General features: G+C 43.7%; 1 protein-coding gene across 1 annotated transcript in view; it reads left to right on the forward strand.

The window, feature by feature from the left end:
• The window catches only part of lig1 (ligase I, DNA, ATP-dependent), a 68,288-nt gene extending 61,216 nt beyond the window's left edge, over positions 1-7,072 (forward strand). The window contains exons 26-27 of the mRNA XM_061731866.1: positions 2,253-2,345; positions 6,884-7,072. Of these exons, the coding sequence (XP_061587850.1) occupies positions 2,253-2,345; positions 6,884-6,958 (168 nt within the window). The 3' untranslated portion in view covers positions 6,959-7,072. The remainder of the gene's footprint in view (positions 1-2,252; positions 2,346-6,883) is intronic.
• Positions 7,073-24,856: the final 17,784 nt, after the last annotated feature.

Below are 24,856 nucleotides of genomic sequence, written 5' to 3' on the forward strand. Positions count from 1 at the left end.
TTAAAGATGTTGTAAAAGATGCTGGATTTAATATTACAGATACTTGTTAATTATCTGTGGTTTGACTACATGTTGGTCATAAGTCCCGCTGCGCATATTAAAAGGTTTGTGATAGCGGCATTAGTATTCAGCGGACAAACGCCCAGACGTGGCTCTAATTAATCCGAACATTTTGCATATTTGTGCCATTTACTCAGAAAATTCCAGGTTTTAGCTTTCTATGTGTTGCATGTCATGGTCCAAATCTGAATATTAACTTTAAATACATTTTTTTTGCTGTGTACATGCACACCAATGTTCCAGCCGTTGGCCTTATCCATAATGCAGTATTCTCATTTATGCAGTTTTTGTTGAGTAGCCTATATTTATGTTCCCATTGCTGTGTTGCAGAGTAGAGTTGGAATAATAAATCACGCCCACAATATTGCACTAAACTAAACTCTTGATAATGTTCATATTCCTAAAACACAGTGCATTACTAGCGTCTCTGCCCACCCCCAACAAGTGTCTGATTTCCCCGCGGGCACCATGCTCTACTTTAGCAAGAAATGAGCCGGAAATGTATTCAAAAGTACTTTCTTTCAGTATTTTATTAGATCAGTAATTAAAAATGAAAGCTTTGATCTTTTATTTGTTAATGTGTAAAAATTAACCAATGAGAAACATGAATGAGATTTTTCCGACAACCTCCTAAACGCCAGCCCTCATTTCCAGACTCCGGCTCAAAAATGAAATCCAGCAACTTCAAACAGGGCTCTGTTTTTTTTTTGAAAAGGTTAAAGTTGTAATTACGTTACTACATGGACTCCTGTATTGAATTAAATGTTTCCTAAACCAGCCAGTTTCCTGATTGAGAAATGGTAATTAACCTGAGTGGAACGCAGTTTGGTCTGAAATCCTGCATCCCAAAAAGTTTGATTTGAAATCACAAGGATTTTTAGACAAAACCTGCACAGCACAAAGTCTGTCCACGGCTTTAGTGCGTCCACTTTGACCTCTTGAAAATTAGTCATTATTGATTTCAAACCCTAAAAAGGATGAATTTACCTGTAAGAAGGTAAATTCAGAAGGGCTTTATTGTGTCTTATTTTCCTGAAATCTGATTAGGTGTTTTATTTTACTGCCTGTAATTAGATTTTTAAAACGGATGATATAAATAGTTTAAAGACTAATGGACTACCTGTTTGGGGCTCCGGCTACTTTCAAAATAAAGGCCATTAAAGCCACCGGCCACGGCTCTCATCTCCTGATGACTATTCTCGCAACAGCGGTGGCAGCAATTGAAATAATTTGTCCCAAACTAATTAGGCTTCCATCAATCTTCTTTGAAGACGATATCCTCTTCTTCGTTGGTTTTAAGAGGAGTCTCATAGGATGAGATTCTAGGAGAGTTGAGTTCGTAAAAAGAAAAACACCGGCTCCCCACAGCGGTGCCGTGTCGCAGTTTCAGTTATAGCTACTTTACACTTTAGGATATTTTTATTGTATCTGTAATTCATTCACTGTTTCAGTGAATTTCATCTGTTTTTTTCTTTTCATAAGAGCTGGCATGTATGTATAAAAAGGCTCTTGCATTAATATCAAACGCCCCTCGTTTTATTGGAAAATGAAATATATCATATATACCGTATTTTCTGGACTATAAGCCGCACATGTATATAAGCCGCATCCGCTCTATTTAAAAAAAAAACATATGCAAGCCGCAAATATTTATGTTAGACATTAGACATTTACTACATGTACAGAACCATTTTGAACTGTAAATGATGTACATGTTTGTACCTAAATAGATCCTTTCCTAACAGTGTCTTTTAACACGGCAGCAACTTTGCTGATTAAAACGGGACAGAACCAAGAGAAAATAACCGGTATTTATTTATCTATTTATCTGTTTGAAATCTGCTTCTACTTCTATCTGCTAAAGAAGAAGTAGCGTATTCTTCTTCGCATTTATTTTGTCTTAGTTTTTATTCTAATTCCGGTTAGAGCGCCCGAGCGGTGGAAGAAAAATCCACAGAATAGAATAACCTTTGTATAAGCCGCACGGTTGAAAACCTATGAAAAAAGTAGTGGCTTATAGTCCAGAAAATACGGTATATATAATTTAATATATAATTAATAAGAAGTTTTGGGAGGTATATCGACCCAAATATGGTTTTTATTCTTTCATAAGCAGCAACTGACACTTGTATGTCTGTCAACGTTTTTTCCCGCTGTAAAACTGGTGGTTTTGGCTCCCCGTCTGTCCTCAGGTGGATCCAGAGAAAGGTATTTCTCTGAGGTTTCCCCGCTTCCTTCGGATCAGAGATGACAAGAAGCCTGAAGACGCCACGACCGGAGCTCAGGTACGTCAGATCTCAACTGAACCGGCAGAAATTTCCATTTGAAAAAATAAATAAATAAATAAAAAATTCCCACCGATGAAACTGACAGAGCAGTGAAGTACAGAATTACACGTGTGACAGACCAAAAACCATAACTGGAGCGTGTCAGACAGATTCTGAAGCATCAGCCTTCTACGGCGTCATAATGACTGCAAACCCAGTAAAAATTCAATCCTGTTTGTTTGGATGTCTTGCTCCGAGTCTCCTGCAGACGCGGTGCTCCATCATTGCGGTCTCTCCACAAAAGCTGTCCTGTAAAATTTCAAGGGTGAACAGCACTGCAAGGACTATTTTATTTATTTATTTATGTTGTAGGCGGTTGTTTATGTTTTAGTGTACTGCAGCACGTTGAACAAAGCCATATAACAGTGAGGAAAAGCAGCACCTCTGGGGTTTAGCGGTCGGGTCGGGGCGATATATTGCGAGGCAGCAAGCAGTGAATCATGTTGCACGGTCTAGATGTGGAGCCCTTTTCCCACAAAGCTGCACAAAAAAAAGTCCTGTTATTGTTCATTCACCCGCTTTTTTGGCACAACACCAACATGTAGAAATCTTTTCAAAGTTGAATTATGCTCCTCCGGAAAGCCGGGAGACCTGCTCCCTGCAGCACAGCGTCACTGTCGGGTCATCATGTGCAGCCTGATTTAATGATCCAGCTACAAATTAATCAGCTGACTATTTTCATCACCAGTCTATTGATCATTTAGGCTTATATGTCTAACAATACAATCTAAATACATGTATGTTTTGTCTTACACCTAGCCCGTAAGCCCAAATATAAATTAACTATAACATGCATGATGTTGCACATGATGTTCTCCCAGCTGGAAAGCTGTAAATATAAACAGTTTTGCATTTTTGTGTGTGTGTGTTAATAAATCAACTTACTGTTTTAGATTAAATGTGCATAATCATTTTGGATTTGCAATTTACAGCAAATGGACTGTGACTGCCCCGACTCGTTTGACGATATCTATGTGCTAAATGGCAAATGGGCCGTGCTTAAATAGCACCTTTTAACGTTAACTAGGTTCTTCAAAGCTCTTTACGGCGTGTTTTTCATTCCCGGGCCGTTGATGTAAATACTGGACGTGCACTCTGGAGTTTCAGAGTCACGGCCGCTGTTGACGGTTCGGCTTCGAGGGCAACTGACTGGCCACTCACCCACAGCCAATAAAACTGGAGGGACCGTGAGAACCCAGGGTCCTGAAGTACAGTACGCTTCCCCGAAGCAAACGCATAAATCAATGTTTAGTTTCAGGAATAAGAACGGCCTTCCTGACCCTAATTTGTACCGTTCACATAATTTCAGAGCTCTATCTAAAAGGAAAGAGACCTGAGTGTTTAAGATCAATTGCAACACGTTCTCCTCCAGCCGCCACTAACGGCCGCTGAGTTTCTGTTTTAGTGGCGGCCTCGGAGAGGCAGCGGCTACAAACTGGTGTGAATGAACTCGTTAAAACGTAATACAGCATGTAGATTTACAGCCAGGGCCAGAGGTAATGGGACAATGTCAGCGTTTTAATAATTTACCTTTTATACAGTAATGCACTTGAGGGGGGGGGTGATCAAAGTCTAGACGTAGTTTTAATTTAAAGGGTTTCACAAACATCTGACATTTACCATTTAGGAATCAGTAATTTCAAGAAAAGTTGCCTCAATTTAAAGCATTTAATTGGCCAGATGTGCTCCACCATTCCCTCGTTACTGTAAAGCCTTTTTCACACAGAACGCGCAAAGCGGCGGCAGCTGCCGGCTTTCCCATTCATTGTGTAAGTGCTATAGCTGCGCAAGAGGCGCATGCCGTGGCGTTGCGCCGTGCCTGGCTCCGCCCGAATTCAACATTTTTAATTTCACCGTACCGCCGTGTGACGACATTTCTACGGTGTCCAATAGGAGAGAAGGTGGTGGAGGGTGAAAAAAAAAAAAAACTTGCAGGTTGTAGATCAGAGACGATCCACATGGAGGAAAGAATGATCTTGGCTGTGAGTCTGTGTGAGGAGCTGTGGGATACGAGACTGCAGGCCTATCGTGACCTCCAATAAAAAGGGACAAAAGTGGATAGAAATCTCCCAGAATTTGGACATACCAGGTGTGTTTAAAAGTCATACGAGCCTGTATTCCCCCTAATTCAATTCAATTTTATTTATATAGCGTCTAATACAACAAAAGTTGTCTCTAGACGCTTTCTAGAGACCCAGAACATGAACATAAACATAAACCCCCGAGCAATAATTACATAAACAATGGCAGGTAAAAACTCCCCTAGTGGGAGAAAAGCCTTAAGCCCATTGAAATGGGCTTAAGGCGTCGTTCTGGTGGCAAGGAAAAACTCCCCTTTAGGAGGGAAGAAACCTTGAGCACGACCAGGCTCATAAGGGGGGACCCTCTCTTGCCGAGGGCCAGACTGGTGGGTCAGGGACGTCAACAGCACAGCAGGCAGGTGGAAGCAGCAACGGGATGACCGGGGGTGGGGACCGCAGGCCAGCACGCAGCTCCGAAGCTCCGGCCCAATCAGCAAGCCCCAGGTTAGGTGCAGGGTCGGGGAAAGGTTGAGAAGGGGCAGGGCCAAGGAGAGGAGTCTTGACGGACAAATCTCTCCCCCGCCTGACCGTGGGGGAAATCCTTTCTTGCCATGAGGATTTCATGGACCCTCCTTGCTGCTGCTGCTCGTCTCCTCCTCAGAAGAACTAAAGCCAGGGCTTTTCTTTGAAGCAGGGACAGATACATTTTTCAAACCGAGCTGTAGCTACTGTACGTCCAAACCAGTGGGAAAACGGCGCCAGAACGGATAAACTTTTTTCGGTCGCCAAACAACTTGCAACAAGTATGTACGCGATGCGTGCATGCGCGCCTTGCTCTGCGCCGACTCTGCGCCCACCTGACATAGATGTGAAAGCAGCTTAAGACAGACCAAGATCTGGAGTTTATCAGGTAGCTGAGTTGCTGATTGGCAGCTGTTTTACTGGAGTAGCCAAGATGAAGTCCAAGAAAATCTCTGCGCAAGAGAAGGAGACCATCATTAGTCTAAAAAGAACAACATAAATCTAAGGCGGGAAAAACCTTAGATGTGGCTAAATCAAGGGTTTGGTCATTCAGAAGGTCTGGAAGACCACAGTGGAGGCATGATGGGAAGAAGCTTGTGGTCAAAGGCACATCCCATCTCAAACATGGGGGAGGGAGTGTTATGGTATGGGCATGAATGGCTGTCAGCGGAGCGGCTGGCTGATCTTTATTGATTAGATGAATTCTGAGGTGAACAGAGTTGATGGTCTCCGCTCACGTTCAGACACCTCAACTAACAGGCCGGCACTTTGCAGCGCAGATGGAGAGTGTGAAAGCTCCTCGCTGATGAAAGCTATTCCTCATTGCCCACATTTGTCTCCAGCTCTCCGTAGAGCAGCTTTTCAATTACTGGAGCCGAAGCCGCAGCCAGACAGGACTGTAGGCAGCACCAGTGAAGGTCTGCTAGCATCTCCAGGGACGCTGGACTCCCGGCCTCAGACGCCCAGCCACTTCCAATGAGCTTCATCCAAGAGTTGAACATTATGGTCGACGTTACAGTCGTCACTTTGTCTAAATATACTACTTTTGTGGAACCTCTTAAACTGAAGCTGAACGTCCGAGATTTAAGCACATCTTGATTGTTTTGTTTCAAATCCGTTTGTCGGTCGTGTAAAGATTATAAAAATTGTCATTGTCCAAGTAATACTTGATCTGGCGCTACGTTGTTTTCATACTAGGAACTTTGCTGATTTCCATTAAGCTCTTATGTTTTAGAAGTTAATTAATTTTTAACGACCTGAGGAAATGCCAGTTGGGCAACTTTAGTCTGCGGCAACATTTCCGGCTCTGGATGGCAAATTCGGCTGTTTATCGGGATATTTTTGAGGTTTGAGACACTTGAGGACGCACTTGGAACCATCTTAGGCCGTTCTGAACCATTTTTAAATGCAAATTCATCCCGACTTGAATGAAAACTCACAGAAACGTGCTCGTTACGGCTGGGAATCAAGTCGGAGCATTAGCTGCATTTAAATGTGCTCCTTGTCTCGCTGCCCGATGAAGCACACGATTAAAGGGGAACTTCTCCTCATTACAGTGTGAATGAAATCTAAAAAAGTCCCGAGCACGACCCGGATCTTGTCGGACACGGCCCGTCTGAGTTTACCGTGATCCGGCGTCGGTGAAATACCGTTTCATTGTTTACTTCCTCCCTGCTGATCACACATTATTCCCTCGTCCCTCCTCCCTCACTTTGGCCCCCAAAACCTGACAAGTGAACACAACCTCCGTCTCCCCGTCAGCAGCTCAGAGTCACCGACTTCAAAGCCCCGAATATGAATAATCAAACCGTTATTTTTAGCTTCTCCTCTTCATGTGACTGACCTGCCTGCACCATCTCCTCCTCTCACCCCCCTCCCTCCTTCCCTCCCTCTTTCTGTCATTCTTGCAAACTCTCCCTCAATATCCTTCTCTCCTCCGCTCACTTTCTGCAGATTGCCGATTTGTACAAGAAGCAGCAGCAGATTCAGAATCAAGGGGATAAAGTTGATCCGGAGGACTACTACTGACCGCCTGCACCCGTCAGCAGGGAATGATAATATTAATGAAAATGTCACTATAATTGTAAATACCTTCTCCTTTTTTTTTGTAATGTTGAACTGAAATAAAGACTCTTGCCAGTTTTAAGCATCCTGTATATTATTTCCCTTCGAGAGGCAAAGTTATTGATTCAGTGCCTCAAACCCACAGCGTACCTGTTACTAATAAAACCCTATCAGGGATTCTCTGCACAGATCCTCCCGGTTCTACATGCGGGTGGCGTGCCGGGACTCCTAACCGGCCTGACTTCTGATGGAGTGCTGCACGAGCAGCGGCCGAGTGCGTTCAGCGTGTATTTAGTAATGAGAGGACAAGCCAAGGAGATTGCGGACTGCCTGAAATGTTATCAGGAGTCCGAAAGAGATGCCGAGCTTGACAGTTGCTCAAGCATCGGGTCGAAGAGGAGGCACTCGGCGGCTTGGAGTGGATGACTGAAATCTGCTGGCTGCCCGGCCTGCATTGATCAGAGCAGTGAAGGGAGGGGGGGGCAGGTCGAGGGCTGAGGACGGATGATTATGATGTGGAGAGGAGGGTTTTGTGAGTTTCTATCACTGATTCCATTAGCTTGAACCACTTCTTGGTGTTTGTCATATTTATTTATTTCTTTGTCTCGGAGGATTTTCGTAATGGCACTTAATGCACTGCAACGCCGTTGATCCAAGGACAACAGCTGCACGAGGAACAGAGAGAAGTTGGACTGCAAATGCTCTCTTATCTTTGAGCATCTCTGCAGCCCTGCTTGCTGAGTCGCAGCCAATTTAATTATGATCGCCGGTGACTTCCAGACTGAAATATCTCAACAGGTATCAGATGGCCATTAAATTTGTGCAGATGTTCAACGTGTCTGCAGGACGAGTCCTCATTATGGCGAGCCACTGACATTCACCAGTTATTAGCTTGTCCTGCACCGTCATGTGGATGTGGAATCTCTTTCAAGTGCCAAAACGATTCTTGTTCTTTCGTTTTAATTCTCTTAATGTTTTGTGACTAACCCCTGGAAAAGACATTAATCCACGTTACGAAGCAGAAAACAAGTCCCAAAAAAATGCAATAACTCATTCCATTTTATCCATTATGGCAACAATTAAAACATTATTCCAGAAAAACAAAAGAATTCAACATTTCTGAAAACAAGATGCCACATAATTGTAGAAAAGGCAACTTATAAAAAAAAAAAGCAAAATATTTCAGAAAACTAAACTTTAAAAGAAAAAGGTTAAAATAAGCATAAACAAACAAACTAGCAGAATCCAACTTCTAATTTTTGATATATTTTCTGAAACACAGATTGGAGAAAATTCTAATTATTTTTAAAAGCAACTCAACTGAATAAAATATTACACTTCATTTCACAACATGCAACATCAAAATGACAATAGAAAAACAAAAATCACTTTAAAGTAGGTCTTTAGTGGGTTTTTTGTACCTTGAAGCTGCCATAAATGAGAAAACATGCATCCAGTCCAGCTCTGCACCTCACCTGCCCGTCTTTGGGATGTTTAAGAAGAGATGTAACTTTGTGCAGCACCTTGCATGATGTGTGGCTCACTGCCGCACTGTTTTCTCATGCAAATGTTTCTATTTCCTGTCCCCAACAGCATGCGAGGCTGCTGCCTGTCATGATTGCTGTGTGTGCGAAGTGCAACTGTACGCCCGGTGGTTTGCCAATTATTTGTGTGCGTGGGCCGAGTCTGTGTCTGCTGAGGGGGAGTTTGAGAAGGATGCCATTGTGACTGAAGCATGGAAAAAATTCAGATCCACTTTTGTCTGCACTTTTGCCTGCTTGTTTTTTTCCCCTCTGTTTTCAAAGTTCAAAAGTACATCTTTTCCCCTCTTGAATGCACATCATCTTCGTTTTTCTTTAGGTACATTTGACACTCGTTTTTAATATAATTACCGCATCTTTTTTATTCTTTCTCTTGCTCTATTTGTCACAAAACCAGCTGGTTGTTAACAAAAGGAAGAAAAAAACGATCTGAATTTCAAATGCGAGTTGTCATCTGTGGTGTTACATTCAGAGTTGGCTTGAATCAGAAAGTGGGAAAAATAGATGCAGCCCTAATGGAAATCAAACAAGCGATTGAGCATGAAATATTGAGAAAGCAAATATGTAATTAATTCAATTGCTTATTGTGTTTGCAGCGAGAAGCTGTTGTGAATAATTGAAGGTTTAATGCGGTTTTTAGCCATTTTTTCATGATTGAGTGGAAAAGAAGTGCAGAAGTCTCCTCAGATGTGTTTTGGGGTTGTTTTTGTTTTTTTGTTTTTTTTTAATCGACTATGTGTAAATGTGAGTGCGCTTCGTAAGTTGCATTTGCATATGTCACTGATGTTAACAGGGGGCAGAGGTGGACAGAGTACTCGACCCCAGTACTTGAGTAAGAGTACAAATACTACTGGTCAAAATTTACTCCGTTACAAGTAAAAATAGCTCAGTCAAAATATTACTCGAGTAAGAGTAGAAAAGTACTTGCTTTTAAAGGTACTTAAGTATCCAAAAGTAAATGCTTTTAAATTTACTTTAAGTAAGAGTAAGAGTAAGAGTAAATTTCTTATTTTCCACATCAGTAAATTACTATATTTTTAATTTTAATTTAATTACATTTTTTAATTTTGTCTGTGGTTTGTCTGTGCCCTCGTTTTTTACTCGGTCGAACTCAAACATTGAGTTAAGATACGGCCAAGGATTTAGTGAAAGTCCCTGCTCCGAGTCCGGCTCATTATCAGACTCAGACGACTCAGCGGATTGCACACAAACGCAGGCTACTTTGGCGGTATCGTTTTGAGGAGGCTTGACGTATTTCCGCTTTACGTACATCCCAGTGGAGAGCGTGCACTGTGATAGGTCTCCTCCTTTGACAAAAACAGCTTGTGTCCAATAGGATTTTAGGGAAGAAGAAAAAAGAGCAGACCTGAAAGTAACGAGTACTTTTCAGCCTTCCTAGAAATTTACTCGAGTAAAAGTAAAAATATTTGTCTTGGAAATGTATTCAAGTAAGAGTAATAAGTACCAAATAAATGTAATACTCAAGTAAAGTACAAATCCTCTGGATATGTACTTAAGTACAGTACTCAAGTAAATTTACTCAGTTACTGTCCACCACTGACAGGGGGCGGGGTCAGCTGGCACTCCTCACGTGACCCCCAGCCTCAGCAGCCGCGCTGTAAGGTCACATCAGATCACCTGTTCAGACCTGGACCTGGACCCGAAGGGGGGCTCTGCACTAGTCTTTGCTTTGTTTAGTTTTCTCCGCACACGTCAGGAGCTGACTGGAGGTTCTGGGAAGCAGATTTGTGTTCTGAAAAAGGACAATGCATCAGAAGTGATCTCTGGTCCGACGTCGACGGAGATGAAAGCAGCCGCTGAAGACGGCTCCTCTGTTCTGAAACCGTCCCTCGTGTTTCTCTTCAAAGTTTTCAAAAGTGTCCCCGAAAGCAGGGTTATGGATTATCCATACCGCCGAAGGAGGGGAAAAAAGAGGGCATCTATTGAAAAAAGGGAGAAAAGAAACAGCTTTCACCTTTCTCTGTCCTTTTTCAGCCCCCCCCCCAGCCCACCCCATTCTCCCACATAAGCTATCTGTCTTCTTCACAATACGCCTTTCTCCATCCGGCCAACAATGCGTTTGTTCTCCTCCCTATCCCTCCATCCCTTCTTATCCCTCCATCCATTTGTTTGGTGCTCTCTGTGACATCTCTGCCATGCCAGGCCGAGGGGGAGGGAGGGAGAGAGGGAGGGAGGGACAGGCCCCGCCATTGTCCCCGGCCGAACCCACGGAATATCAATAGTGTTTTTCTTGTGCGGGAGCGCCGAGCGTTGGCCAGTAACCTTTCGGATTTGATGATGTCAGCCCCCCAAACCCCCCACCCTCCTTCTTCTCCTTTTTTCTTTTTTTAGGCCCTTTATATTTTCCTCAGCCTGCAGTCTCCCCTCCAACAGAGCACCGGGTCCTCGGCTGCACACAGAGCCGGATTGTGTGAGCTGTGTGACTCATCGGGACACTTCATCAGCTCGGTTCAACTCAAACAAGTGTGCACGTCCTGCACACTCCAGCACACTCCTGCACAGCCCCTTCATTGTGGACGTGCAAATTACGTCAGCAGAACCCCCCCAAAAAAACCTTGTAATTTGGTTAGAGACCAAAACAGATGTGATTAGAAAGGTTTGACTTAGAATAACTAGAGTAACTACTCAGGTGTTTGGACGTCTGCTCCCTCCTCCGATGACCCGTCATGCTTTGTGCCCAGTGGTCAGAGCTAGTGATGTAATATGGATACTCCTGATACTAGATCTGTATGCTCTAAAATCAATTCTCAAATCAAAATATCATTACTTTTGATACTTATATCATTAACAGGAATACGGTGGAAAGTAACTAAACTATTCAGATTTTGTCTTAATGACACGCTGCTGGTACTTTTTTCATCTTTATAGTAGTTCTTATTTTTGTTTATTAATCTCTTCTACTCTTATTTATTTTAATGGTTTTATATTTTTGCTTAAGATCTTTTTTAGCGATGGAAAAAGCTTTTTAAGCACTGGTTATTCTGTTGTTGTAACAGCTCTGCTACCTCAGTATACTTCTGACTTTAAATTAAATAGCTAAATAAGTGACCCTGATGTCTTGTATTCCTAAACTATCTAAAATACACACATTTCTTTAGATTTACCAGCCACATTAGGTGTATTTGCACAATGTATTGGTATCGAATCAGTATCACCGATACCAGCCTGAATTTTACTCAATATCAGATCGGAAAGGAAATCGTTGGTATTGAACGTCACTAACTCAGGTGTTTGGACATCTGCTCCCTCCTCTGAGGACCCGTTGTGCTTCATGCTCAGTGGTCAGAGCAAGTGATGTAATATGGATACTTCCAATACCAGATATGCATGCTCTAAAACTGATTCTCAAATGAAAATATCAATACTTTTGATACTTCAGTCATTTGTGGTAATATATACCATTAAGAGGAATACGGTAGAAAGTAACTAAACTATTCAGATTTTGTGTAAATGACACGCTGATGGTACTTTTTTTCATTTTAATTTTTATAGTAGTTTTTGTTTATTTTTCTCATTTAATTTACTGGTTTTATTTTTTTACTTAGGATCTTTTTTTAGTGATGGAAACACTTTTTCCAAACACTCTGTTGTAATTGTTGTTAATGAGGCCGCTACCTCAGTATACTTCTGACTTTAAAATAAATAGCTAAAGTTTGTATTCTTAAGCTATCAAAAAATACACCAATTTTTTTAGATGTACTGGGCACATTAGGTGTATTTGCATAATGTATCGTATCAAGCCTGAATTTGCCTCAATATCAGATGGGAAAGGAAATCAGTGGTATTGAACATCAGTCGTCAGAGCCTCTCGGCTCGACCCTTTCTGCTGCCGTTTGTGCTTGGATGCCTCTCACAAGCTGCATCCTCCGTTCGTAAACATCCAGCGAGACATCCTGCTAATTGTCAACATCCCCGTGCAGATGACAGTCATCAGGGCCATTAAACCAATGTTGCCCCGCAGCAGCATTTATTTAGCATCAAGGTGATTTGCTCGTCTCTTCATCATCCACTTATGAAGCTGGATTATACTTCAATGATTGCCTCCTTTTTTCTTCTAAGGTGTTGTTGCGCATCGTAAATATGTTTAATTTTTATTTGAGAAAACCTTTTGGTACGTGTGATAAATATTGTATTGAAAGCTGTTAACTGATTTTGTAAAACTAGTTTTTCTTACATCCTCTCCGCCTTTCCAACACACAAACCTGTCTGCTTATTTGAGTTTTAGTTGTGTTTTTTACATTTTCTCATTTATACCTGGGGTATGCTTTTCAATTAACCATGACATTGATTCTGGCTTTTATGGAGGTTTAATTCAGAAGTGAAAGCAACACGCAGCTTTCGTTTTCGACGTCCGTCTCCTGCTGAATCCAGGTGGATTTTGGGTATTTCACCAACAGGGATGGGCTGCGTGCACGATCCAAAAAGGTACCTGGAGACGGCTCTGCAGGAGGGTAGAAAGCTGATTGGTTGAAAAGCAGTTTCAGCGGGTTGGACAACAAAAGAACGAAACACTAAAAGGATAAATAAAGTAAATAAATGAAAGGCAGTGGTGACTATACTAAGTAATCGTTATTATTTCAACAGTTAGGCCACTATCCCGTGTCTTGTACCGCAGCCAACAGTCATTATGAAACTCAGTTGTGCTGCAGCGCAGCAATAGCGGTGAATCAGGATCAACTTCATTCGCCAGGTTTGTGCAAATAACCAAGGAAGTTGATTCTGGCAGGTTTTGTCTCTAGAGGTTAAAGGAATAGTCTGTAATGTTGGAGAGCTAGCAAGATTTGAAAGTGGCACCTCCTCTAAGCCCCGCCCCCTCCTCCCCCTCCCGTCAGCGCTCCGTCCAAAGCCACGCCCCCACAAACTTTGGGGAACGCGCATTTGCAGGAGTTCAGTTTTCCAGGACATTTTGGACAGCACATTTTCAACAAAACTACCCCATGTCTCATTCACCTGTAAGCGAGGCCGGTTTTAGGGGGGGGGCAGGGGTGGGCTGTGCCCACCCAAACGTGCATCTTGCCCACCCAATCAAAGTTATGGGGATCCTTTATTTTTTTATAATTTTATTTTTTTATAAATATAAAAAAATATCACAGAATATCTGTACCGTTTCTATTTGGGTGGGCACTGCGCATTATTTTTAGACACAACAATGAACGCATACCGCAAAAGTTGTGTCTCTGCGGAGGGACCCGACGTCCCAGCAAAATGAGCACAACAGAGAAGTTCAGAACAGCACACACACTGAAGGCTGATTTATGGTTCCACGTTACACCAACGCAGAATGGTGCGCATCGCCGCGTACCCTATGACGTACCCTACGGCGTACCCTACGGCATAGGCTACGGCGTAGCCGTGTCAACAGAGCCTGCACGGCACCGCAGCGCACCGCCACCCGCACCGGCGCTCTCCGCCCTCGCCAGGATGGAGACGCCTCCATCCCCACGGACCCCCATACTGGGGAGGTGGTATTTTTGGCTGCGTTTTCTCGTTTTCTGCGCCATTCTTCCGCAAACGTGACTCGAGTGTGTGAAGTTTTCCGGCAAGATTTTCGACGTGACGACTGCGCGCATGGGACAGAGGGGGGCGTGGGCGGGACTTAAAATGAAGGCATCTGATTGGTTCTTTCCTCCCTGCCAATCCTCTGGTCCTCTGACCAATGCGTGCCATTCGCAGCGCAAATAACAAATTGGTCAGAGTTTTTACAGGATTAAAGCTCTCAGAGAGGTCAGATTTTTTTCTTTCCTTTTTCTGAACACATTATTCACTGGCTACTCTCAGGATGGAAGAACCATTTCACCCAGTATAGCAATAAATGTTTTTGAATACGATTACAGACTATACCTTTAAGTAAAATAAAAGCTTAAAAAAAAATTGTTGGCAATATACAAGACATTTAGAAAGCTTAAGATACGCAATAATATTCCTCCAACACTTGAAATCCAGCAGAGCTACTGCATTGTGGGAAATTTTAGTAATGGGTGTGTCCTTTTATTTTTTTTATTTATTTTTTTACTACTATATCATCCACCCAAGAGTGAAACCAACACGACTAAAAAGGCCTGACTTTAGCGTGTAACACATGTAACACGTGTCTGGACAGACCCATATTCAACCCCCTTTTAGGTCGACAGGTCCCATTTTTAAGGTGTTCAGAAGTTTGTACAACGTTGGGTATTGTGTTTGTGCCGTGTCAAGCTACTCATCCCCTGTCGTTTCCAGATTTCTCCCTCTTTTAGTAAACTTTGCCATAAAAATCCCCTTTCCCAGTCAACGGCCCAGTTGCCTCTCTGTCGACTCACTTCCTTTAATCCTCCACTCTGCATCGGTTACGATCGCCACAGATAGTCAGTTTGGGTTTGCTGTGGTGAAAGTACAGCCGACCGGACATGAACTTTTACGTTTAATAATGGATGAATTTGTTAGGAAACTGAGAAGAAGGTTTCTCTTTGCATTGTGGGTAGTAATTGATACTGAAAATGGGTTTTCAGCTGCCCAGATCCATCATTTTCACAGCCGGGTGGGTAGTAAACAACAACCAATATCGTGTTGTTGTACTTTTTGTTTCTTGTGCTTTTGATAAAGTGCATTTACTGAAGTGAAGCATAAAACTGCTGAACTTAAGTTGCGGCAGTGAAACGGTTCTGCGTGTATCAGCTAAAAACAAACAATGGTAATCAAAGGTGTTTTATTCCACAGCCGCCGCGCTGACGAGGCTGCTTGCAATGCAGATGTTCGTCCGCTCATCTTTCATTTATCAGCCTTTTGAGCTAATCAGACAAAGAGGTTCATCTCAGTATGACAAATCATTCCTCCGGTTTATTAGCTGGCCTATTAATCTGATCCATCACTGGTCGGGAGCACTTGAGTCTGGCGACAATCCAGCTGTCTCGCAAAAATACTAAACATAAGGACAGCAATTCCTCAAGTCATGTTTACAAGAATCATTTTTAATTCTTGTAATAGCCACAAGGACGGACACACACACACACACACACACACACACACACACACACACACACACACACACACACACACACACACACACACACACCGATACACCTGCATGCTTGCTCTGTATTTTTTGGGGTTAGTTAATCGCGGTAGTTTAGCTCAGATTGTGATTGGATCTCCAGACTTGGGACGGTTGCTGCTCGTGTTTTGGCCGGTTCCGTGTCTGTTCTGTTTTTTTTTATTTTTTTTTTTCCTTTTTGCAGATTTCCAGTGCTCGAGGTGCGCCTCCATGTGTGTTTTTGCGTCCTGGATTAGCGGTGACATCCGCCCTGCCCCCCCCAATAAAGTCGTATTATGAGAATAAAGTCGTTATATTACGAGATTGAAATCGTAATATTACGAGATTGAAGTCGTAATATTACGAGATAGAAGTTGTAACATTACGAGATTGAAATCGTAACATTACGAGAATAAACTTGTAACATTACGAGAATAAAGTCGTCGTAAAATTACGAGAATAAAGTCGTAACATTATGAGAATAAAGTTGTGATATTATGAGAATATAATTTATGAGAACTTTTCTCCCTGTGTAAAAATGAGGAATATTGAGCATCTTGTGAAGTTATATTTATAATATATTTAATATTACGACTTTATTCTCGTAATAATACGACTTTATTCTCGAATTTTACGACTTTATTCTCGTTATTTTACGACTTTATTCTCGTAATTTCCTTTTTTTTGTCTTAGTTTGGCCCTATATAGTATATATATATGTACTGTATGTGTTTTGAAAAAAAAAAATTTTTTTGATAGATATTTTGAATTGATTCTTTAAAAGAGTCACAGGAAAGCTCTTCAGGAGTGAATTTGAGGCCACTGAGTTGTTTTCTATAACTTCAGGGTCTTTTCAGTGGGAGAGAGTCCGTCCCAGGGTCAGACAGAGCCCTGCGTACTCACTGAGGACAGTTTACAACAACTTGTCCTCGTGTTGATTCTGCCTTATATGGAGGTTCAATTCAGACGTGAATTAAAGTGTTGAAGGAAAGTGACACGTAGACACGCATGTAGATCGTACAAACTCCACGCAGGACGCCCAGGTCTCAACAAAGATAGGAACCAGAAACCTTGTAGCTGCGAGTCAACGGCTCCAACCGCCTGCCCATTTGTATGGAGTAAGATAGCTTTCAAAAAGATGTGTCCATGTTATAACTATTCGTATTCGTAATGATAAACATTTGTACTTAAATAAAAAAGTTGTACCCAAAATTCTGCTGTCACACACGAGTCTGACACACTGTGTTCACGGACATCTCCAACACCTCCCTGGAGACATGCCACGTGTCTGCCTTCTTCAAAACCTCCACCATCATACCTGTCCCCAAAAAACCAAGGACCACAGGACTTAACGACGATAGACCCGTCGCCCATCACCTCTGTGGTCATGAAGTCTTTTGAGCGCCTTGTGCTGGCACACCTCAAGAACATCACAAACCCACTACTGGATCCCCTGCAGTTCTCCTACAGAGCCAACAGGTCTGTAGACGATGCTGTAAACATGGCCCTGCACTTCATCCTCCAGCACCTGGACTCCACAGGAACCTACGCCAGGATCCTGTTCGTGGACTTCAGCTCTGCTTTTAACACAATCATCCCAGCTCTGCTCCAGGACAAGCTCTCCCAGCTGAACGTTCCTGACCCCACCTGCAGGTGGATCACTGACTTCCTGTCTGACAGGACACCACCCTCATTGGAATCATCTCTGATGGTGATGAGTCCGCCTACAGGTGGGAGGTGGACCAGCTGGTGACCTGGTGTGGTCATAACAATCTAGAGCTCAACGCTCTAAAGACAGTGGAGATGATAGTGGACTACAGGAGGAACGCAGCCCCACCTGCTCCCCTCACCCTGTGTGACTCCCCAGCAGACACTGTGGAGTCTTACCGCTTCCTGGGGACCATCATATCCCAGGAACTCAAGTGGGAGCTGAACATCACCTCCCTCACCAAAAAAGCACAGCAGAGGATGTACTTCCTGCGGCAGCTGAAGAAGTTCAACCTGCCAAAGACAATGATGCTGCGGTTCTACACCGGCATCATTGAGTCCATCCTCACCTCCTCCATCACCATCTGGTACGCTGCTGCCACTGTGAAGGACAGGAGCAGGCTGCAGCGTATCATCCGCTCAGCAGAGAAGGTGATTGGCTGCAATCTTCCATCTCTCCAGGACCTGCACGCCTCCAGGACCCTGAAGCGTGCAGGAAAGATTGCAGGAAATATTGCAGCAGATCCCGCCCACCCCGGACACAAACTGTTCCAGACTCTTCCCTCTGGCAGGAGGCTGCGGTCCATCAGAACCAAAACCTCACGCCACAAAAACAGTTTTTTCCCGACTGCAGCTGTCCTCATCAACAAGGCCCCGGACCCCCCTCCCCCGTCTACCACAGACTGTCCCCCACCCCACTCTACATTACATTAACGTAAAGACTCCAATCCTGACCTTATGCGTTACATTAACGCACATCCTAGGTAAACTTTGCATAGACTCATATCCGGCACTTTAAAACCTCATGTTGTACATTTTCTCTTTTCATTAAATATTTGCTCTTTGTATTGCACCAATCACCACAACAAATTCCTTGTGCGTGTTTAACAAACTTGGCAATAAACCTATTTCTGTGAGTGCAAAGTCTTATGAATACAACTCTAATTTCTACGACTACGAATCTTCACTGTGAACACAAATTCAAGTTTGTGGGTACGAGTCGAAAAACTGTTAAAATGACGTCACAGGCAGGTCATAGGGGAGCCGAGGATGGCTGGCAACAGTGCACCCATGGACACCGCCACAGTAAATAACCCATCCAACATGTATTTATTTTTATTTAGTTATTTATTTCATGAAATTGTACCGTTTTAAATAATATACAGTTTATGGACGTTTTATTTAGACTTGGGCTTTTTCTAATAAATACATTTAAAAGAAAAGGACATTTGGAGGTTGTTGAGAGGAGATTTAGATGCTCCGCATGAAGCAGCTGCAGCCACAGGAGCTGCAAAACACCAGCGTGCACAGCAGCATCGTTTTACAGCAGATCAGGCAGATGTCCAGGTGCCGTATGAACAGCGAGCTGTGATAGCAGGATTTTAAAATCTGTCTCTGTATTTGCTGTCATATATACATGTAACACATGTCATTGTGGACTGAATTTAGGTGAGGGGTAGGATCACATGTAAAACCACACATGTAGTCTATTTGATTAAGTGTCCATGCAGTTTCTGTTATGTTATGTAGGAAAAACTAAGAGAGAACTAAAAATCAGAATCTCAGAACATAAAAGTAACATTAGAAACCTGGATGAAAAATCATCTATCGCCAGACATTTTAATGCAGCTGGCCATGGTGTCTACAGCCTGAGGTTCATGGGGATTGAGGTAGACGAGCCCCTTCTAAGGGGAGGGGACAGAGATAGGAAACTCCTCCAGCGAGAGGCCTATTGGATACATTATTTACAGACAGAACATCCAAAAGCTATGAATGAGGAATGTGTGTTGTCGTGCTTTCTGTAGATGGTGGTTGTACAGTCACATATCTATTCCCGATGCCACTATGGATCTATGCACATTATCTTGTATTTTTTATTGATTCTTGGGTTTGTGTGGCCTACTTAAATATCTTTTTATTTGTATCAATTTATTATTTTTCTTTGATGTTGTTACGTCCCTGTAAATGTACTATTTTTGTTTACTATTTTTATTCATTTATGAGTGTCTGCTACTGGGGTGCAGAGGTTTAGTTGGCTGAGAGTATTCCCTGTTGGAGGTGGCCACCACTAAATCACCTGTGAGCTCAGGTCCTCTGGTGTGGGAGGAGTTGGAGCTGCTGCAGGTGTGCTGATGAAGAGCGACGCCCACCTCTACCAGAAGCCAACCAGAGGGAACCTCTCCCCCTACAAAGCTGCTGCTGGAGCAGTGCTCGTTGGCAGTCGTCTCACTCAAACCCATGTGTGAAGACGTGCTGTCCGTCCTGGATATTGTGTGAGCTTTGGGGCCAAATGTTTGGTTTCCCTCAGCCTTTCTGCCCTTAAGTTTGGTTCCTGCTAAATCTTGTTTGTTGAAGCACTTGTGAATGGAAGCAGTAGGATCAATACTAGATGGCTCCAACGCCTGACTATGTAAAAGCCTAATTTTTTTTGGAGGATTGATTTAGAATAGTCAGTTTAGTATAGGTAATTTTGTTGTACTTTTGTTTTTGTTAAAGGTTAGGTTTAGTTAGTGGATTTATTATTTTAAGGTTAGGGTCCAGTTCTTATGCTTGTTTCTTTGGTTTACGTTGGAGTCATTTTCTTTATATAAACTTTAGTTCTTTGGGTTTAATTTGTAAACTGCTTCCCATCACTATTGTAAATAGTCACTTGCATCATTTTTTTTTCAACCTGAACAAAAGAACCATTGGTCACAATAAAACACATCTTTGCTCGCAAAACCTGCCTTTCATTTATCGTATTCTGTGATCCCTGTAGCAGAGTACGTAATAGATGTACTCATATTTTCTATTTTCTCTATTGTATTTAAATATTTTCATGGCACTTCTTATTCCATGATTGATGTATGGTTTTTATTCTGATTGGTTTAGTGTCGATCAGAGTCAGCTGGCTTTTGTTAAATGGGAGACACCCACTTAATCATTCATCGCTGAGGACGGCTGTAAGCTGAAACGCGTCCGATTCTCTGCTGCTGTGCAGTGATTTAACCATATATTAAAAGTTTTGTACTTACAGTGAGTGCTGTCGGATTTAAATTTCTTGATATATACATGTAACACATGTCATTGTGGACTGAAGTTTGTCTTGATTCATATAGGAAAACATCGAGAAGCGGTCCTGAGGATGGGCTTTCGTGAACTGGAACGATCAGAGCCTATGTGACTGAGAATGTGTCTGTGGTCTGTAGGTGGAGGTCTGTCAGCTGGACTGTGCTGCCAATTTCTCAAATTTGCAAAGAGTAAGACATATCAGTTCAGAATAATGCTGAGTGAATCATTCCTTTATGGATGAATTGGTGCTTGATTAACCCCAGGGTTACCTTAGGGCCGCACAGTGGCTTAGGGGTTAGCACTGTAGCCTCACAGCAAGAAGGTTCCTGGCGGGAGTCTTTCTGTGTGGAGTTTGCATGTTCCCCCCATGTTTACTGTATGTGGGTTCCCTCCGATTACTCCAGCTTCCTCCCACAGTCCAAAAACATGCATGTTAGGTTGATTGATGGTTCTTCATTGCCCGTAGGTGTGAGTGACTACGTTTACATGCAGTCAAAATTTGGGTTATTGCTAATATTCCGGTTACTGAAACATTCAGAATATGTTCTTGTAAATCTGGCTATCCCGGTACTTTCTACCATCTACAAATGCCAAAATGTTCATATCCTTATGAAGTGATTAGTCTCCTCCTCACTCCAAAAGTGTGGCGTGGTCTTGCATTTCCCCATGTTTATAAGAACGTCCTGGACTCAAAAGACCAGGATTCCTTGTGAACAGAGCATGCGCAGAAAACAAATTCATGTTCCGTTTGATCGGGATATTATGTTTGACGTTTATATGACTGAATATTCAGGTTTTAAAAGGAGTAACCCAGGGGTCATATTCAGATTTTTTTAAACTGGAATATGAGCAAATTCGGGTTATTCAAAGGGGTTGTCGGTGTTTATATGGCCGTGCAAATTCAGGTTATTGCCAATATTCGGGTTTTGTGAGTATGTAAGTGTGGTTGTTTGTATATATGTGGCCCTGTGATGGACTGGGGACCTGTCCAGGGTGAACCCCTGCTTCTCGCCAGAAATTAGCTGGGATAGGCTCCAGCAGACCCTGCAAAGGATGAAACGGGTACAGAAAATGGATGGATAGATAGATGGATGATTAACCTTATCCCCATCATTTTCAGTCATTGTTATTAGTATGAAAAGAAAAAGAAAGAAAGAAACCTAAACACAAACTTCTGGAGATGGTGTTCAAACTTCATATTCAGGTGCTGAAACAAGTCCAGTCCTGGACCATTTCTTTCCCATCAGAAGACATATTTAGATTATTGGATGTTTTAAACCCTCATAATGCCATATACCTTTAGTCTTACTTCGAGTCAATCCATGGACAAAAGATTTTCCTTTCATCTTGGAATTTAAGGACCTCTTTTTGGATGAAAGTATTCCTGCTTTTGAGTTAAAACAAGTCACTTGGGGTCAGAAAGACAACAGGAGGGCTCCATTTTCCTCTCATATCAACGCTAAAGCAGCTGGTTTCGTTGGAAAGCAGCCTCCTCCACTACACACCTGTTTACGACCCAACGCAGCCGCGTCCGTCTGCTCCAAACCCGACTGACGCACAATTTCTGTGATTCAGATGTTTGTGTGAAGTTTGCTTCACATCTGGATGGGAAACCAAAACCCATGTAGCTGCATTTTACCTCCAAGCAGCTGCAGATACATTTGTTGGGAGGATTCCCGTCTGGCAGGGATTTCCTGGCTTCAGATGATAAATCTGCACGAGCACGCTCTTTATCACGTTCTTGTCATCCATTCTGTCATGTCTTTTTTTGGTCAGTGGGTTTGTTAACCTGTGGTGGAAGCCTAGGTGGCACTGCTGTATTTATATGTTTAATCCCGGCTTCCATCTTTGACTTTTGATAGTTTTCCGGCCAATTGCTCGCCATGCCTCATTTGCCTTGTTTGGTTATGGAAATGTTTCACTTGATTATTCAACCCCTGCAGCATAACTGTTGATCTAGTCGTAACCACTTTATGATGGGTTTATGATGGCAGTGCCTCTCGCTCCTCGCTCCTCAGCGCTTTGGCCCACACTGAGACGCCGGTGCTTCAGGGCGGCAGACTGCAGCCCGCGCTGCATAGGATCACTGTCGAGTGTCGCCAGTCTTGTGACCTCTGCGTGAGCCGCCGCCTCCGCGGTTCAGCCTCTCTTTGTCTTTCCTCGTCCTGACCGGCGAGAAACCCCCTCGAGCCGCCTCGTTTCAAACGCGCCCTGCGTTCGTTCCCCTCCTGCACATCTGCCAGCATGCTTTGCGATCAGGGCTGCACTCAGCTGTGACAAACATGCTCAGCACTGCAGAAAAATTAGACATGGATAGAGATGACAAGATCCCCCTGACATCCACAACTTGGGATGCTTTCCCAGACTCCGATTATCACCAGGTCTTTTCAAAGTGTGCTCGCTCGGTTCCTTTCTTCAACCTCTCTGCAAATCATTTCACGTCAAAGAAAGCAACAGAAACAAACGCCTGAGAATATGCTCTGTTGGCCTGCACAGGTGCCTAATGAGGTGCCCTCGCCGAACACGACGAAGGGACCGTCTCGACACGCAAAGGCAGGTTTGATTGCTTATACAGGATGACAGCTAAGTTGGTTTCCATTGCACAGTGGCTGAAGCCTAAGGTACTTTCATGATTCATTCATCTCTCATAAGCAGAGTTCACATGAAGCCCTGTCCACCTCAATATCACTAAAACACTTCACAGGACCTGTGTATAATTTCATAAAATGTCTAAATGTCTCCACAGATGTGACTTTCTACCATGTTTTTTTTTTTCCCACTAGTACCTTTCATCCCTTTTCTCTGCTCTGCCCTCTCTATAATTTAACAGCAGATAAGCTTTCCCTCTCCTACATTAGTGTGCTATATCACTGCCAGCTGAGGAAACGGGGGCCTTCGCTCTATATGTGATACAGTTTCTCCCTGCCAAGCTCAGCCCCTGCCACCATCACTCGGTGCTGACGAGTTTGGGTCCTTGCCACGCTCCGCACCTGCCAGATCCATAAAGAATCCCCCTGTTCCTCCGGGGCCTGGCGGCAGGGTCTGCCACAACCGTTAAGGACGCAGAGATTCGGATATTCAAATCAAAGCTTAGGCGCTTAGATGGCGCCAACAGGTTGGCAGATGGTCTGTTTTGTAGGGCTGATCCATCAGCGAGGTATTTGAGGTGTTAAGATGAATGCGATTCGTCACAAGTTGGCGGGAAAAAAAAATAAAAAAAAGGGTAGAGTGTATGCCACGGCCTCAAACGTAAGGAAAAGGGGGATTTGCGTCCTAATGCCTTGCTGCCATCTTGGCCAGGAACACTTTGCAAAGAGATTCTTTTATTTTTAGCTCCAAAAACTTGAGTCTCAATAAAATCAAGTGTAATGGATGAAGAGGACGTCCTTCTTGAGTGCCTCGTCTTTGCACTCTCATCATATATGCACTCTGGAGAGAGGGAGGAGGAGTCCAATCCAGACATGAGTGTATCCAGCTGGTGTGTTTGCTGAAGCTAACGCACCAGGCCGTTAATTTCTGCATTCACCGTCACCATGCCAGTGGCTAAATGAATACATATTTATGACGTGTGACATAATGATGGAACGAGGCCTTCAGAAATGAGGCTTTTGCAGAAATCCCACTCGAGTGTATCTGCTTATTCACACAGCTGCTCCTTATCTCATTTTCTCTTCTGGATCTGCTGCTGCCTTGTTTGTGGAGTCGGTGCATCTCGTCTCGTCCTCGCATCAACCCGTCTATATATAGCAGGTCTGTCCCCGCTCTCCTCCTCGGTCTGCGTTGCTTGGAAAAGTGAGGAGTGGGCCGCGGCGTTCTGAATGCGCTGCTTTGTCCCGAGGCGCGAGGAGACAGCGAGGCTGGGAGAGAGAAGAGGAGAGGAAGAAAGCGCCATTGACACACGGGGGCGAACACGAGTCGGCCCCTGTCCCCCCCTCGCCCCATTGTCTCTGAGTGCCAGACGTCAGAAAACGACAGGAATCTGAAGAGAGGGAGGACGGGGAGCGAAGAGTCGAGGGCTTTGTTGCGGCCGCTGGCCTCAGACCTGGTCAAAGTGCACGGAGAGGAGAAAGAGGGGGGAGATGTGGGGATGGAGGAGAGGGCACTGGGATGACCTTGCTGCAGGATCTCCTTTGTCCTCACTGTAAACAGAAGCATGGCCTCCCAAAACTCCTGTCATGAGCAGCACAACACACATCTCCTCACCTGCACCCTGAGGTGTGAACCGGTAGCCCTGCTCCACCCAGTCACACGGTGGCGAAAAGTTTGCAAATGCTCCCCAAGTTGGCCATCATTTCCCCCGTTAAAGCCGCTGCTACTGTACCACGCAGGTGCTTCTCGTCCGCTTTTTCCCCCCAAAGTTGTGCTAAGGATAAAGTTGCGCTAATTAGTTTCATTACGGGAAAAGGCGAGATGAGAGGGGGTGTGTTTGTGAATGTCTGGCGTGGCGGGGGGGAGGGAGGTCGGGAATGGGAGGAGAAGGGCCGGGCCGGGCCTGGGTGAGGGGCGTGGTTGGGTATAAACCAGGGGACAGTG

Source organism: Cololabis saira, chromosome 10, assembly GCF_033807715.1.
Source record: "Cololabis saira isolate AMF1-May2022 chromosome 10, fColSai1.1, whole genome shotgun sequence".
NCBI classification, from domain to species: Eukaryota; Metazoa; Chordata; class Actinopteri; order Beloniformes; family Belonidae; genus Cololabis; species Cololabis saira.